Genomic DNA, 15,807 nt, shown 5'->3' with positions numbered 1-15,807 from the left:
AATTCACCTCACAATGTCATCGGAGTCGTCAATGATGAAAATCAATGAAAGGGCAGTTGGACCTCAATTTCATTCGAAAACATTCGCTGAATTACTTTTTTTAAAAAAGTGCATTCAGTTCTGAAATATTGTAAGAAAAAGTCGAATGTTTCCATTGCACTGTCAAAACATATTTTAAAGTGTAATTATTGTCAAGTTGTCAAAACCGAAAATCTTCTGTTTTATATGGTCATATGACAGGAAAATTACTAGTGGGTGAACCGCAGTGTAAAAAGGGGAAGGAAAAATCCCCCTGAAATCGAGGGATAGTCAGAAGGGTCTCGAATTTAACTGGGTGCTGATCAATCTGTCAATCTGTCCATAAAATTTATAGAAATTTCGCAGATGGGAGAGTAACAGAATGATTGTTTCACTATTAACGGGGTGACGGGGTTAAGAATTAACGAAGTGAATGATTTAGAGTGACTAATGAGTGAAAAATTAATACAGAAGTCGCATGGTCAAACACTTTGATAATTGCAAGTGTTCGAGATCAATACCAATTCCATTCGACCTCACGGCTTTTTTTTATCCCCCGTACAATTTTTGTTTCCACTTTTTTTCTTCTACAATCTTCTGTGATCAATGGTGTTCTCGTGACTGAAATACATCGGGAAGAATCCACGCCCTCTTCCTCCGCAATTTTTTTTTTCTCTTACGTAGTACCATTGTCCGGGGTTAAAAGGGTATACGGATGGATGGAAAAAATTGTGAAGAGAGATGGAAGGGATGGAAAAAAGTATGAAGATACTCCATGAAATTTAAGACGGGTTGTATAAATAAAGGCCCATCGAAACCGACTTGTTTGCACTGTGAAGAATGTCGTTAGTATTAATTGTCTTCACTGGTACCTAATTGATGTCCAATTATCGATTCTAAATTGACTGAGCACGGACTCGTTTAATTACGAGAAGAAATCCTTCAGCGATTGCGTCCAGTGAATTTTTTTTAGCTTCCTTTTCGAATGAATACATTTCCTTTTGGACTCATTAAAAACAACAAACAAGTAGAAAATACGGTTTTCTCCTCGTATAGAATAACATTCTTGCTCATAATCTACCAATATCCTTCCGACTAGTTTTTTTTCACATTTTTTTCTTCTCGCGTTTATTACTTTTTGTATCTTTTTGTTCTGCGAGCTAGAATTGGATGCGTTGAGAGGATTTCTGCGGTATTTTTATGCGAATAGTGAAATTTTGAAACAGCCTGTACACGGAGAGAAATATTCAATAATAATTACGTGTCTTTCCCGTAATTCCGGAGTGCAATGTGATTGTAGAAAATTTTACGGAACTGTCACGTAATTTTTATCTGAAGACTCAAAATTTCTCCGCGGCGTTCCGTAATTTTTATCTGAATAATCTGTTAAAAATTAGGATACAGTAACTTAAATGTTTCGAGTCGATTCCGTAATGGGTAAGCGAACTGAAAGTTCCGTAATTTTGACAAAATATTTTTCTCTGTGTACGGTCCATCGAATGACTCGTATCGATTGGCAATGTCCAACAGACCCGAGAACTGAGCACAATGGGGTAGTTAGAGGGGTTCTCTCTCGCCCCCTATGCCCTAGCCTTCCTTGATTTTTCTGTTTCCCCAGGGTTCATGAGGATTATATTCCTACATCGAAAAGTACCACCGGGTGTCCAAGAAGGGCAGAAAAAAGGTTAAATCATCAATGAACCGGTCGGACAATCATTCAAGACAACACTCAAATCGCTACGATAATTTCTGCAAATGTGCTAACCAAGAGCAATAAAACCACCAAAAAGAAGAAACAAGGTACATTATATCCATAAATCGTAAATGACCGCAATGGAGAATGAGACAAACCAAAGAGAGTGAAGAACAGTTTTACGGTCTCTTAATGGTACAATAATGACGGCGAAGCACCAGCTACCGACTTTCAGAACCTGTGTTTTAACTTCAGTGGAAACAAAGAGAATGAAGGGAGGAGGGTAGGGATAAAAAGTGAAGAAAGAGAGAGGGAAAACAAGAAGCGAGTGCTCTAGTAAGTACACTTTATTTGGCTTTTGAGATTTAAAGAACGAGGTGATGAGAAATGAGTCTGGGACAAATTCATTTCAAGATGAGGTGCTGAGCAGGTGTACAAGCAAAGCTCATGCATTCACTCCCAAGAGTCATATATTTTTATCCAATACTCTGTTGAAAATTGCCCAAGGTTGTGGGCCATTTCAGAGTAGACACACATTTATTTCTCATTTTTATATTTCTCTAGTCGACTTGGAGAGCCACTCGGGCATTCACAGTGGCCACTGCACGCTCCATTAGACTGGCTCAACTCCTACATCCGGTTCATTCATGTCACATAGCTTTTTCCATGAATATAATGTGATATTTTTGTACAAGCTCATTGTCCCACTGTATACATCATTGAATCATTGAAACCACCATGAGAATTAAAAATATGTGAAAAAAAAATTAAACCAGGGGAAGTTCACTCTGTTTATCTGGATCTAAATTAGTCCTAGATCCAATGGCGTTCACAGTTAGTTCTGATAGTATCCTGGTCAGTCAAAACATTGTAAATATGCCTGACCTCAACCCTCATAGGTTATGGTTACAAGTTCTCATCAGTTTATCCAGTACTGACCAAAAAAGCTGATCCTAGCAATTTCATCAGGTTTGAGTAGAAACAAACATTAAAGAGCGGATGAGTTTCTTATTGAATAGTGATTTGAATTTTTTATTCGGATAACTATCGGGTAACCATATCGGCGTTAGACCCAAATACCGTTTGAAATCTAGTATAACATTGAAACAGAGGGGGAAAAAAGCAAGTGCATGTGAAGGTGTGGTGGAGCGTGAAGGAATCGTTAAATCATAATCAGAGGTTGGGCCTGCAACAGGGGACGGTTCGATCACGCGGAACCCGTTGCCAACGACACAGGAATTATTAATTGGATTTACCTATGATTATCCGTACAGCAGTTACATTCAATGTCTCACAGGTTCTCATACCGCTCTGTCAAACTCATTGCAATGATAAATAAAATAGGATGTTGTAAATTTTAATGATTAAATTAATCAACATGGGAGAATTGAATGAGATGAATAATAAAAAGTGTGGAAATCTGTTAATGCGAGAGGAAAAGATTAAGAGTCTCTGGAAGAGGACTGAATACACTGAAATCCTCGGGGATCGAGGGGTCCCGGTACCCCAAGAACACGGGCGTAGTTAGGCCCCCCCTAAAAATCCAGGCACGTTTGTCTGTATACTCCCCCTTCGATGCCAAATCCTTTTTGCAATTAGCAAAACCGGACGGACGGGTTCTCCGGGCTGGAGCATTCCGCAAATTCTGGGGGCCTTCGGGCGCGCGAAATCGAGCAAATCGATACGCCCGGGATGTTTAGCCGGCGAGAGACGAGTAACCGGAGAACAAAGAGAGCTATACGATTTTACGGGATTGAAAAGGGAGTAAATAAACTAGTGAGTGAAAAACCCCACTTCTCTAATTCGACACTTAAAACTTGGATACTATAACCCATATCGGTACTAACAAAGCAAACGAAAAACCTCAAGCCCTCAAAAATAACCAGCCTAAAGGGAGCAAAACAATTTACGTTTCAACCCATTAGCACGATTATTATTATTTTTTCAAAAAAATTTTGCGAAATTCAATTAACTTGAACGTTCAATTTTTATGGGATAATTGAAAAAAAAAACTTCACTTGTGATGTTCACGCAAATGTTTTGCTTTTGCAATTGCGAAATTTCTTAAACTTTCCGCGGAAAAAAAATGCGAACAATAATAAACATTTCTAAAGAAGGTTGGGCTTGCGGAAATGGTGATTAAAAAAATTTCATCAAATAAACAAATACTGAAGAGTGTGGATGTTGAATATATTAATCATTTATACTGCAAATTCAGTGCTAATTATATTAACCAAATGTTGCCAGATAAATTAAATCGAGAGAAATTTGATTACCGAATTAAGTTGATGGTACATACGCAACAGATAAAGAGGTAGCTTAATTAGTTGACGATGCGGGAGGTCGTACGCCCTCAGTGATCGATTCACTGATGAGTACCAGCATAAAAAAAAAATTCAAATCAGTTTTAGACCGAATCCTCTTCAATAATTTTGCGTTTAGAAATCCACGAATGAGGAATCAATCAGTTTTGCAAAAGGATATTTGAATCCTCCTGATCACTTTTTACTAGAAAAACGATTTGAATTTCGATTCCGATACTCGATCCCCTGGCATCATAATTATTGCATTATTTCGTCCGCCATACAATCGATTGTGCAATTTGAATTTTAGCAGAACGTTCATGACCTCGAAAATATGTTCAAGGGTCCACGAGTCTAAACATATACACAAAATACGAGACCAGCTGAGTCTTCAAAATACGAACGTTATAAATATATTGCCGGAGACCGTTTTACGTGGCGGGAAAAAAAAAAAATATGAAAGTAAAATAATGAGAGTGGAGCGAGGGCTTGAGGCGAGACAGGCTCAATTGCATCAGAGATTTCAGGTCGTACAAGGGAGTTGAGCTGAAAAGTCGTGGTGAGGACTGGAGGATCTAGCGTGCGCAGTGCTCTTCCTCTAGGAGAGGTAAGAGAATCGAAGACGAAGGGAACGGCACGAACCTCCAACCATGTGTGGCGCATGCGTACATGTATTCACTATTTCACTATTTTTTTTTTCATTTTCTCTATTACCTCAAGAATTTGTTATAACGGATCTTGTTCAGGAAATCACTTAACGGTTTGGATTAATGGGAAATTAATTTGCCGGCAGCCTGTGAAAATTGATGATTGTTCCAAATACAATGAGAAAAAAATATTACTTTTGCCAAGAATATTTTCTTCGCACCAGTAAATCTGTAAATCAATCACTAAATATAAATGTAGATATTCCCATAGGACTTACCAATGCCAAATATATTTTTTTGTGGTTAGTAAAAATTCTTGACTAAAGTAATATTTTTTCTCAGTGCACATCTCATCTCAAGAATCATTGGATCATGTGATATTTCAGGCGTGTTCTCATAAACGACGTCAGAATTTATCATCATCTGCAGTTTCAATTGAACTATTCTAATGCAAACACGCTGATGAGCGCTGAAAGTTGAAAGTCTCAACGGTGGCAAGTTAGAGTTGTATTTGGCGGTGGTATTCGTGCCCGATTGCAGTAACCCGAGTGGCTGCACTGTTGATTGCAGCACTTCTGACTTTCCAGGAGCTGCAGTAACTATTCCACCAGGTCGATTAGCTAATAGTGAGTTCTTCATCAAAACAAATAATCCTAGCATCGCCACGAACGCCCCTAATGTCCCTTTCCCATACCACGCGAAAATCCACTGAAATATCAAAATTCTTCAACAACTAAATTATACGTCTCCGTATCGAAATCGGTGCGGGTATATTAATTAAGAGATTAATACCAGATTAATAATATATTAACAAGTCATTCATAACAGATTAATAATATATTAATAAGGAATTAATGATATATTGACGACAGATTAAGAAGATTAAGAATAATTTAGACTATTCAATTATTTTTGTGCTGTTAGAAACCGAGGATTATTGGAACATCTACCTTAGTAGGAGAAATCTACTTTCCTCTTACTTTTGCTCACGACTGTACCACACTATTACAGTATGATACCCTGGCTTGTCACGTCGACGAGAAAGAAGCCAATTGCGAAAGTGTGCTGTTGCAAAATACACCAACGCGCACCGAGACTAGGCCTAGGTTGTATGTTACAATGATACTTCACATCGCCTCCTAGAGTGCATGTGTTTTCCCGCACCGAGGCCACGATCACGTCCGCAATTGCATTGACGCTAATGCAATAATCAGGAGTACCCCATAACTTGTACTTTCAGTTTAACAATAATTATGTCACGATTAACGTATCGATAAAAATTGAGAAATCATTGAAATATACTTTCAGGATAATGCAGAATTCAATGGAAGAGATCAATTTTATGCTGTTGACTGCCAGTTATAAAAATGGTGAGGAAATTTTATCGCATGATTATTTGCGTTTGAAATGGTAAAAAGGTATTTTTTTTTTATTGATCTTATCCCGATGGAAGCGGTGCTCCACCGAAGGTGTTGCAAAATAGTCGTCTAATGAGATCGACTAGCCGTTAGTTCAACCGAGCGAGTGAATAGTTTTCCTATTACTAGGACGAGAATAGAAATACCCGCAAACCATGACTCTCCCTATAATCATACCGCGCATTGCCTACACATTTGGATTAAGAACATTACCAATGCAAAAACTATCCACAGGAATTAATGAAATTTAAGGAGACTGAGTCACTCGACTTTTAAAACACTTTCACTCGATAATAAGTGATTAAAATCATTCCTTTATTTTCTTGGACGATGAAATAAAGTGGAAGCACCGGATTTGGTAGAAACAAAAAATACTCCAGGTGGTTAGAAACGAGATTTCTACCTGTATTTCATAGAAACGGTGAATTACCGTATTTTAATAAGCACGTCATATGCCAATGTGAAAAACTTGTTGCACAAATCCGGATATACTTGATGTTGACTTCAAATTACCTAGACGGGTTCTACAACAATGATAATTATGTACAGAGTGTAGAGGATGGAATTTTTGGATAGGAAAGGTCTAAACAGAAATGTACGGAGAAGTATTGATCCAAAACCGGTATGGCTGTATACGAGAGGAAGACAGACTGAAAGGGCCCATTGCATTCTAGCTGACGTTTTGCGGTGTCGGGCCACACCGGAAATTGACAAACCGCCGGTAGGCCTGTCCCCCCTGTCCCCCCTGTCCCACCCCTTTGCCCCCTTTGCCCCCTTTGCCACTGTTCATAACTTTTCCCCATTTTCCAGGTTCTCCCTCCATTTACATCAACGGAAAGTCTTCGTCGTTCATTTTCCAAATGAAAAGTCACTCTATAGCGACATCTAAGTTTTAGATTCAATTGTGTTCAGAATTCTCTGACACATTCTGATCACAATTTGTGAGTGAGAATTCAATTGGCATGAGGTAACGATACTTGAAGCTGAAAAATATCTCAAAGGACATTAGCAGGGCCGTAATCACTCGAAGACATGCAGAAGGATTAAAAACGGAATTTCACCATGTTCCAATGAAAGCGTAATATCATCCATTTGTCATCATACCGACATTAGCAAAATTCCAGAGTCTGTAACCTCATACTGGCATCGAATACCACAAACCGGTGACTCAAATATAAGTGCTTACTACCACAACACTCAGTCTTCTCCACTTGGCTTCCACCACATGCTGAAAAGATGCAGTAGTTGAATTTATCTCTGAAGTTGAGTGCCTTGGGCTTTCTAAAACATTGCTTACGACATCGGTGTGAAGGCTCGCGGTCGACCAAGTAATCCAACGGCAAAGTGCGCATGGGAAAAACTTCCGCCAATGTTTTTCCCTTCTAATGTAACTCTGCACAGTACCTAGGCTTGCCCTCCTTGGTGTACGTTTATTCGAACAACGCCTACACCAACGCCCCCATAAACAATGCCGACCGCTGTCCGATTGATTTTTTTACTTCTCATTGTCAGTTAATATTAATTTAAACTGTGACTCATGGATATGTAAAGCGTTTGTTTTCTATAACAGCGGTATGTTTCCTGGACGATGCTCACCAGACGGAAAAAAAATAATTGGTAAATAATGAGAGCAATCGAAAGTGCGCGAAACCGGTGAAACCGGCAACCTTTACCTTCCACCGTGGACTGGGCTACTTCTCCTGTCCCCTACCCCTTGCTCAAGTTCACCAATCGTTTCATTCACGAATTTCACATTCACGGCCACGGCCACGCGACCATACTTATGCTTGCCTTCGCATATTACGTATCAACTACAGGTACAACAACTGCACGCGCGAACCGCACCTCCTGTCAGTAGATCAACTGGCTCCAAGATAAAAAAATATGCAAGAATCCAAAGCATTTCCATCAATACCTTGATATCAACAATAATTGAGAGTGTATATTCAAAGTCTTGATAGACTCAAACCGAATGAACCACAGACTATCATTTAATGATGATAATTATGAGTGATTATTTAATTCCATCGAAAGTCAACGTGCGAAAGCTATGACGAATATCCACGCATTAATCACTTATGCGGGTGTCAATTTTTTTTCTATCCTCCTTCGAGGAAGAAAGAACTGCTTCCTTCATAGCAAGCTGCAAATACAACTTCATGCATTTAACAACTAGAAAACGAACATCGCCCACCCATGAGTATCGATGTGACACCATAACGGATGTTACATAAGTTTATCGGAAAAAGAAAAAAGTTGAACGATGTGATATCTTCAGCTGAAATACCGCAAGCTGATTTCCGCAGGGTTTCCAGTGAGGCTTTACTCACACCCGATAAAAGAACCTGATCCAAGCAGAAGAATAAACGCACGCAGTTCTCACCCTCGAGGAGGGGAAAAAAAAAAGCATTTATCACTAATGGAATTCTTTAATGAAACAGAAGAAAACGGGAATTCATCGAATGCCGTTTCCACGGTTCCCGACGCTCGAAAAAACTCGAACATTGGCTCCTCTGGCACACGGTTCATGTTTTGCGCGAGTATCGAACTCTACCTCTGTATGATCTCTCTGTTTTACTCGAGCAATTCCCTCACTCTGTCCCTCTTCATCACTCCCTCGGGTTGTACAAGGGACTGAGTGCAGGCATCGAGGCGCAAGCGTATTTGTGTATACATGTATGTATTTGTCTATGTATTTGTGTATGTAGGTGCACACGCGACAAGCCTACTGCACGCATTCGTGTACCATCCGTCGCGTAACTACGCGGTGCAACGACCCCGTTGGTGCTTAGTTAGGCTCTTTTTATTCTCATAATTTTCCGCCCCTCTCGCAGTCCATACTAATACAACGGATTAATTATTGTCAACAAATACATTCGGTGGGGATTCATTTGATTTGTTCAACCGATCGGATAACAGTGCCTGGTTCTCGTGTTTTTGTTTTTTTTTTCTTCCATGGACTTGTAGGCATCTCAATATAGAATGTACACTACAGTGTTTCTGTGACAGTTCTGAGGGGTATTACTCGACCCATCATGAATATATTTTCGGAGTCTTGTGTTATGCCGATACTGTTATTATTGCTGATATCATACATTCGTAAGACCTCATTTCGCGGATTGGAATTAGTATGAAAAGACAGGTTGAAGAATTGCAGTGATTCTCACGCTTTTCACGAAAATTGACATGAGTTTTCTCTGTGAATGTGTTTATAGATAGAAAACTATTTCTACGAACACTTGATGGAACGTGAAAGTGTAGAGACCTAAACTCATGCATATTGAGAGAGAAATATTCGTAAAATTTTAATGAAGCGGGTGGTTTTGTTCGTTATTGTAGATATTGGTTGATTGTTGAGGGTTTGTCAACAGTAAATAAAAGAGTGAATAAAAAAACATGTGAATGTTATTTGACTCACCTGTCGGAGCTCTCGGAGCTGTCGTATCGATCGGCGCACCGCTTCTTGCCGCAGGGTCCAACGAGGGTGTCTTCAGCCGTTCTGATCTGTCCCTTGTAAGGGCTACCTAGCCTGGCAACAACCTCACTCCCAGTACAATCCGTATGCTGCTTATTCTGTTTGATTTCCTTCATTGTTTCTGGTATTGCAGAAACAGCAACAGCCGCAGCCGCAGCATCAACAACAGTGGAATTGGCATCAGCATCACCAATCTTACGACTCACATCACTGTCACAAGCATCACCATCACTCCTATTACCAAATTCAACCAATACCACAACCCCCTCGCCTCTATTATCCGGCATTTTAGTCGTACACCTCTCCACCATTAATTTTCTATCACAATCACCATTAGTTAATACCTTATCATCACCAGTTACCATTGCCGTTGATACTTTATTGGCCTTAACGTTCACTGGTTTTCCATTCAACATGTAAATGTTCACCAGATCATTGTTATCCTTGGGCTCGTTGTAAAAATCAACACGACATTCATCACTCATCACAACTCCATTGCACCTTATATTCTCAATGCTACTATCACGACAATTGTCACTGGCACTAGTTTCACTTTTATCATTGCAGCACGATGTGTCAAGGACAAAAGCCTGATGTGGTTGGCGATGATGCACGACAAGTGCCGTCAACGGAGACTGATGCTCCACTACGCGCTTTTTGTGTCGTTCACGCGGCACGCGACTCTCGTCGCACAGGTCGGTGGCCGCGGCTTCCTCCGCGGGAGACCGCCAGTCTGCCATTTTGATGTGGCCCTATCTATCCCCTATTCACTATTTACCTATTATCCAATTATATCGACAACTGACGATCCTCCCCCCCCCCCCACCTTATTGATTCAATTTTATTCAAATCAATCTTAAGTCCGTATGAGTTTTAATATTAGTCACGACACACCAGCACTGCGGAGTGAGCACACCGGGGGCCGTGCCACTAGCACGTACCACACTCGTTGTGTTTCCGTGCAACGACGCGCTACGTGCCCCTCTCGTCCTATCTCCTCCTTCCTTCGATTATTCCATTTTTTATTCTTCTTTTTTTACAACACTCCTCCCCCACCATTCCCCAATATCTACCCCTCTCTGTTGCTCACACCCCAAATTCACTGGCCACTCCCTTCGCTCGCTCCTCTTGTCCTCTCACTCGCTCTCACTCGCTCGTGCAGTTTTGCTCATGCTCACGAGTGAGGGCACGGCCAACACTACTCCCACCACCAAAGCATGCGCACCACTCTCGGCCTCCAGTTGAACCGACCATGGCCGAATAATCGCGGCATTCAACGATGGCTCGCGATTTCAGGGAGACATCGATATACTCAACCTGAGGGATCCTGTCTCTCATGGGAAATTTTCCCACTCTACTAAATATACCCTCATAATTCTGTCTCCCACCTCTACCACATCGAGACACCCTTTGCTCAGGTCGACTGTACGCCAATGGGTGGTCACGTCTCTCGCATTTTCATTGGGTAATCGGAATTCTGGGTAGCCAATGGAGAGTGAGCATCGTGAAGAATCCACCAATCGCTGATGGATATGCATTTATCGAGGTTCGCGGGTGAACAACGCTTCATGAAAATAGATCGGTGGGTCGTCAATGCCTCTCTAGGAATTATTAAAAACCAGGCAACTGCAATCTGGATTATTCCAGCAGTCGGTTATGCAGGTTTTATCAGAGATACTTATTTGGTGCGGGTGAATGATCGACTTTTAAAAAATAATTCTTCGTGAGCTTTTCAGGTACCTAGTGCGCGTAAGTAGAAAATATTTCGTATTGCCATGAGGATAAAAGATATTTCAGGTAAAGTAGTAAGCGCATAACTCGAGGGGATGCCAACAGTCAAATCAGGCGAGTTTTAATCGTAATCATAAAATTATATGATTTTAGAAGAAATTTCGATTAGACCACACGAAAATCATTAATAAAATTTTGTTTCGAACGATTTCAATACCGATATTCATAATTTAACAATTCATTTTCTGTCATATAATTATATACGAGAAACTACAAAATGGAACGAAAGGCATTTTTAAAAATTAACTTAATGAATATTCTGGGCAGAGATGTAACTGTTTGTACCTTGAGCTTTATGCTTTACCATATTTAAAATCGCGATAGGGATTCAGTAGTAGCTCCATAAAGATTTCTATGAATGACGCACATGCACGCGCATAAGAATCTCCAGTAAATAAATATATTACACAACTCAGTTCAACAAGACTGTCATATTACCAAAAGGATCAGAAAATTATGAATTAAATGCAATATATCACGTAATTCTGTATTTTTTAAATAACGCAATAGATTATCCAATTGCATTTTCATAATTCATACCAAGTATAACGCAATTCAAGTACATATTTTGGGCGGTGAACAGAAAAAATATTATTGCACATTGATAATAATAATAGCAATAATAATAATAATTACATGTAACCGGCATTTGCAGTTACTAGGGTTGGATGGGGTGAACGGGGGCACAGTGCTCAGAAAGGTGGTTGACCCAGCGTTTCTGTTGCCACGACGACGTCCCTGTGACGTCACGGGACAAACTCAGGTTTATAGGTGACCTACATTCTAAAAATAGATAGCGACCTACCCCTCCTCCTGATCCCCATGACAGGCCGCGCGAGTGCGCCACTACCTCAACCCCTCGCACTCTGTCTCTGTCTCTGTGCGAATGCCCTTCCTCATGCTCCCCTGCTGTTGCTCGTCATCGTTTTCCCAAGGATTGCAAATGCCTTCCATAACAACACCTTGGCACTATTTTAAATCACGATAAACTCTTCACCGAATGCCAATTCATTATTCGTTATACTGCACCATGTTTTTTCCACCTTGGTATCACGAACTTGAGGAATTTGTTGCACTATAGAATTTCAACAATTGTCTTTCCATAAAAAAATCACTTCTTATTTTGAGGAATTAGGTTCACGATTTTTCAATGTGATTCGCGATATAGCTGAGTATCATATCAGTTCTAGATCCAGTTCATCTGATGTCATTGAATTATTATCTTCTATTTGTCTAATATTCATTTATGAATTATTTGTTTATCTCAGAGTAATCTCTCTTTACGTATCGCGCCAATTTTCGGAATAATCTGAAAAGAAAATCCGAAAATCCGTGGTGAACGTGCAAAACTTGAATGAACACCAGTTTTTTTAAAATGCCCTGTGCCAGTAATCAATGATGATTTTTCGCCAACAGAATATCAATTCCGCGACGCAACAACTTTTTGAATGAAAGTCATTTACTCACCCTTCCCCAGTGTTCCGTTACTAAAATGGGATAATCAATTCACTCGTTCCTTTGTTCTATGACATGTCCATGGTTTGGTCAGGCATTCCGTCCAACTTCTCCTCAAACTGATGATGGAATGGCCGTTGAAGTTTAAGCACAGGAGATTTGATGTAATTAACTAAATTACGATTGGCGTTGCCAACCTTTTTCCTCAGTACAGGGGGTACTATGACCCCACGACCTACTTTGTTACCGTCGTGACGTCATTCTCCAACGTCATTGCCCGGGCGAATCTGGGTCGTACGGATCCCAGGTTTCACAAGAGACAGGATAGTTTATTGAGAAATCTATAGATAAATTTGGGATATGGTCCTGTGACGTGCCGATCACCCGAACATCATCGTTATCATTCTTTACGCCCCCGGGACGTTATCAGTTTCATTAATCCATAATGATTCCAATCCTCACTCTCCGTTGTCATTCGTTAAATTGCCACCTGTAAAATCTGCTTTCACCTAAAATTAGCCAATCTAATCTTAGACTAACCTTCAAGCTTGCCGGGAAAATCATAAACAAGTATTGAGTTTCCACAAAAATATGGAAAATTGATACGAGATGGAGAACAATGGACCAGAACGCAGACTACTCGCGAACGACGAACAAAAAAATGAATAGAATCAACTGCCGAGTGGAGGGATCTAAAAATATTTGGAAAAACATTCCATCAAGGATTTTCTTTTAGTTCTGAGAAACACGGAAAGTCGAACGGTTAGCACATCTCATGAATGGCCGCGTAATGTGAATGAAGCTCCAGTGACCTAGTTTTGCGGCCGGCACCCCTTCGACTCCGTCCCTCATCACTGTATCCTCACTCTCTCGTTTTCCCTCTGGCCTTCTCCACGCATTCCTTCGCTAAACCCGACTGAAAATTCAAATCAGTTTTTAATAACATCGAAAAAGTCCAGTCCTGATCAGCAGTGAATGAATTTTTTAACGCTTCTTTAAGTCTGTCTGATCAAAACTTTGAAATCTCCTTGTTGCTTCATTACAGGATCCAAACCACCTGATCAGTGTCTGATCAATACCTGATTCTGATTCGTCGGGAATTCTGATCGGCGAATCCTGAGCTAGATTGGATCTAAACCTGATTTCGATCCAGATAAGCTGAGTGAATTTCCACACGGGATATTGCATCCGTGGAAATTCGAATGAGTTGTTAATAGAGAATGAATAGTCAATATCTCGGGGATGATGTAGAGGGCAATTTTCTAGGATTTCCACGGGAAATGGTAAGTAAAAATTGAAGAAAAGCTTCGATTTGCAGTTAAAATTAAAAAAATGGAATGCCAATGGGAGGCAATTAGGTAACAATCAGGTGGCAGCGACCCAGTTTTGTGGACTTACCCCCGACCTATCTTCACCGCTGTACCTCGACGTTGGACTGGTGGTATATTTTATCGGAGTGGTGATTTAGTGTATATGTGTGGTTGCGTGTGCAACGGTTGAAGCTCCCAATGACGTCATGAAGCGCCGGGCGTCGAACCTCGGTGGTACAGTGCATCGACCTGAAACCCCAGTTGCCTAGCCTAGGCGTCCCGACCTCTGGTACAGGAAGGGAGAGAATTTCTTGTCCCGTTGGAGGATCTGTGCCGAGGACACTGGGGTTGCAATGGAGTAGGGAGAATATTTCTCCCTCTTTCATCCTGAGACACGCACTCGCGGAGGGAATGGTGTTGGTAGGGATGAGCTGGAGAAGGACAAGTATTACGAATACTCTGCGGAGTGCGAAAAGGAGGTCACACACCGAAGTTGAGGGTCGAAATTGAACTGGTTGAGCTTGCCTAGGTGATACGTTAGTGGTGAAGAGGGGGAAAAGTGGGTGAATGAGGCAGCTAGGAGATGCTCACTCCCCTTCTCTCTTTCATCCAAATGTCTCTCGGGATATTTTTGGATTTTGTGAATTAACCCATTCGTTATTTCTGGACGTAAGGACAGCAAGGACTCAACCAGTGCCACTTCAGGGGACAACCAGCAACTTGGGGTAAGTCAACTTGATAATTTCATTTTGATTTATCCGTGGCTATTTCTGGATTTGGGTTGGGGCTTGTTGTGTAAATTCACTCGCTTTGCCATTTTTCAATCATTCTAGAAATATTCTCGGAGGGTTGAGGGTGTTATAGTACCACCTGCTTTTTACGATGGCAATTATTAAGTTTTCATAATTGAGACAATTATTCTGGGATGCTCGATGGAGAAAATAGCTTTGTCGATTTGATCAATTGTGAAGTAACATTGAACCTGGAGGGTGTATTTAAATCGTGAAATTTAGGCTTGCTTGTCACACCATTAACTTTCTATTTTTTACCTTCTCGCGTACTGATTTCTATCTGATCCAAGTTTGGTTAGTCAAACAGTCAAATTCAGGTGTTGACCATAAAGCCTCCCTTAAACAGATACCAAAGAGTTTGGATCCAGTACTGAACAGAAAAGTTCATGTCATTTCGGTTGTCATGAAACAATTTATGAATTTTTATATCGGATGGAAAAGGGCAAATGTGGGAAACATCAGATGAAAATCGAGGCGGGCTAACAGGCCGGATGTCCGATGTATCTTGGACGATTTGATGTTTGATAGTTGCGATCTCCAAGAACATCAAGACCAGGTCCGGAGCGCGGGGCCACGTGGTGTGTCAAGCGCGCGGAACAATCAATGCCGTGACGTCATCGGGCGATCAACCAATCCCAAGTTGGCTCCATTCAACCTACCAATCTCGGCCTCCTCTCCTTCGCAAGTGGAAACTCATCGAGTTCCGTCAGACGCTGTCCGACTGCAGTTCGGTCTCGACCACTGAAACGCACGGGCATGAGTTGAAACTCACAGTATCATCAATTTTTTTAATTCCCCAGTTTTTCTATTTCATGTTATCTCTTACCTCAACGGTGTTTATGATAAACATTAACATTAAGTGTTAAGTATTCTTTGAATTTTTTAATGAATTTTATTAATTTAAAA

General features: G+C 40.7%; 1 protein-coding gene across 1 annotated transcript in view; it reads right to left on the bottom strand.

Annotated features, from left to right (window-relative positions):
- LOC105268703 (AE binding protein 2 jing) overlaps positions 1–10,546 on the bottom strand; it is a 56,565-nt gene extending 46,019 nt beyond the window's left edge. The window contains exon 1 of the mRNA XM_011308479.1: positions 9,498–10,546. Within this exon, the coding sequence (XP_011306781.1) occupies positions 9,498–10,294 (797 nt within the window). The 5' untranslated portion in view covers positions 10,295–10,546. The remainder of the gene's footprint in view (positions 1–9,497) is intronic.
- Positions 10,547–15,807: the final 5,261 nt, after the last annotated feature.

The sequence above is a fragment of the Fopius arisanus genome, unplaced genomic scaffold, assembly GCF_000806365.1.
Source record: "Fopius arisanus strain USDA-PBARC FA_bdor unplaced genomic scaffold, ASM80636v1 scaffold00060, whole genome shotgun sequence".
Lineage (NCBI taxonomy): Eukaryota > Metazoa > Arthropoda > Insecta > Hymenoptera > Braconidae > Fopius > Fopius arisanus.
The sequence above is the reverse complement of the archived record's forward strand: the minus strand, read 5'-3'. Positions and strand labels throughout refer to the sequence as shown.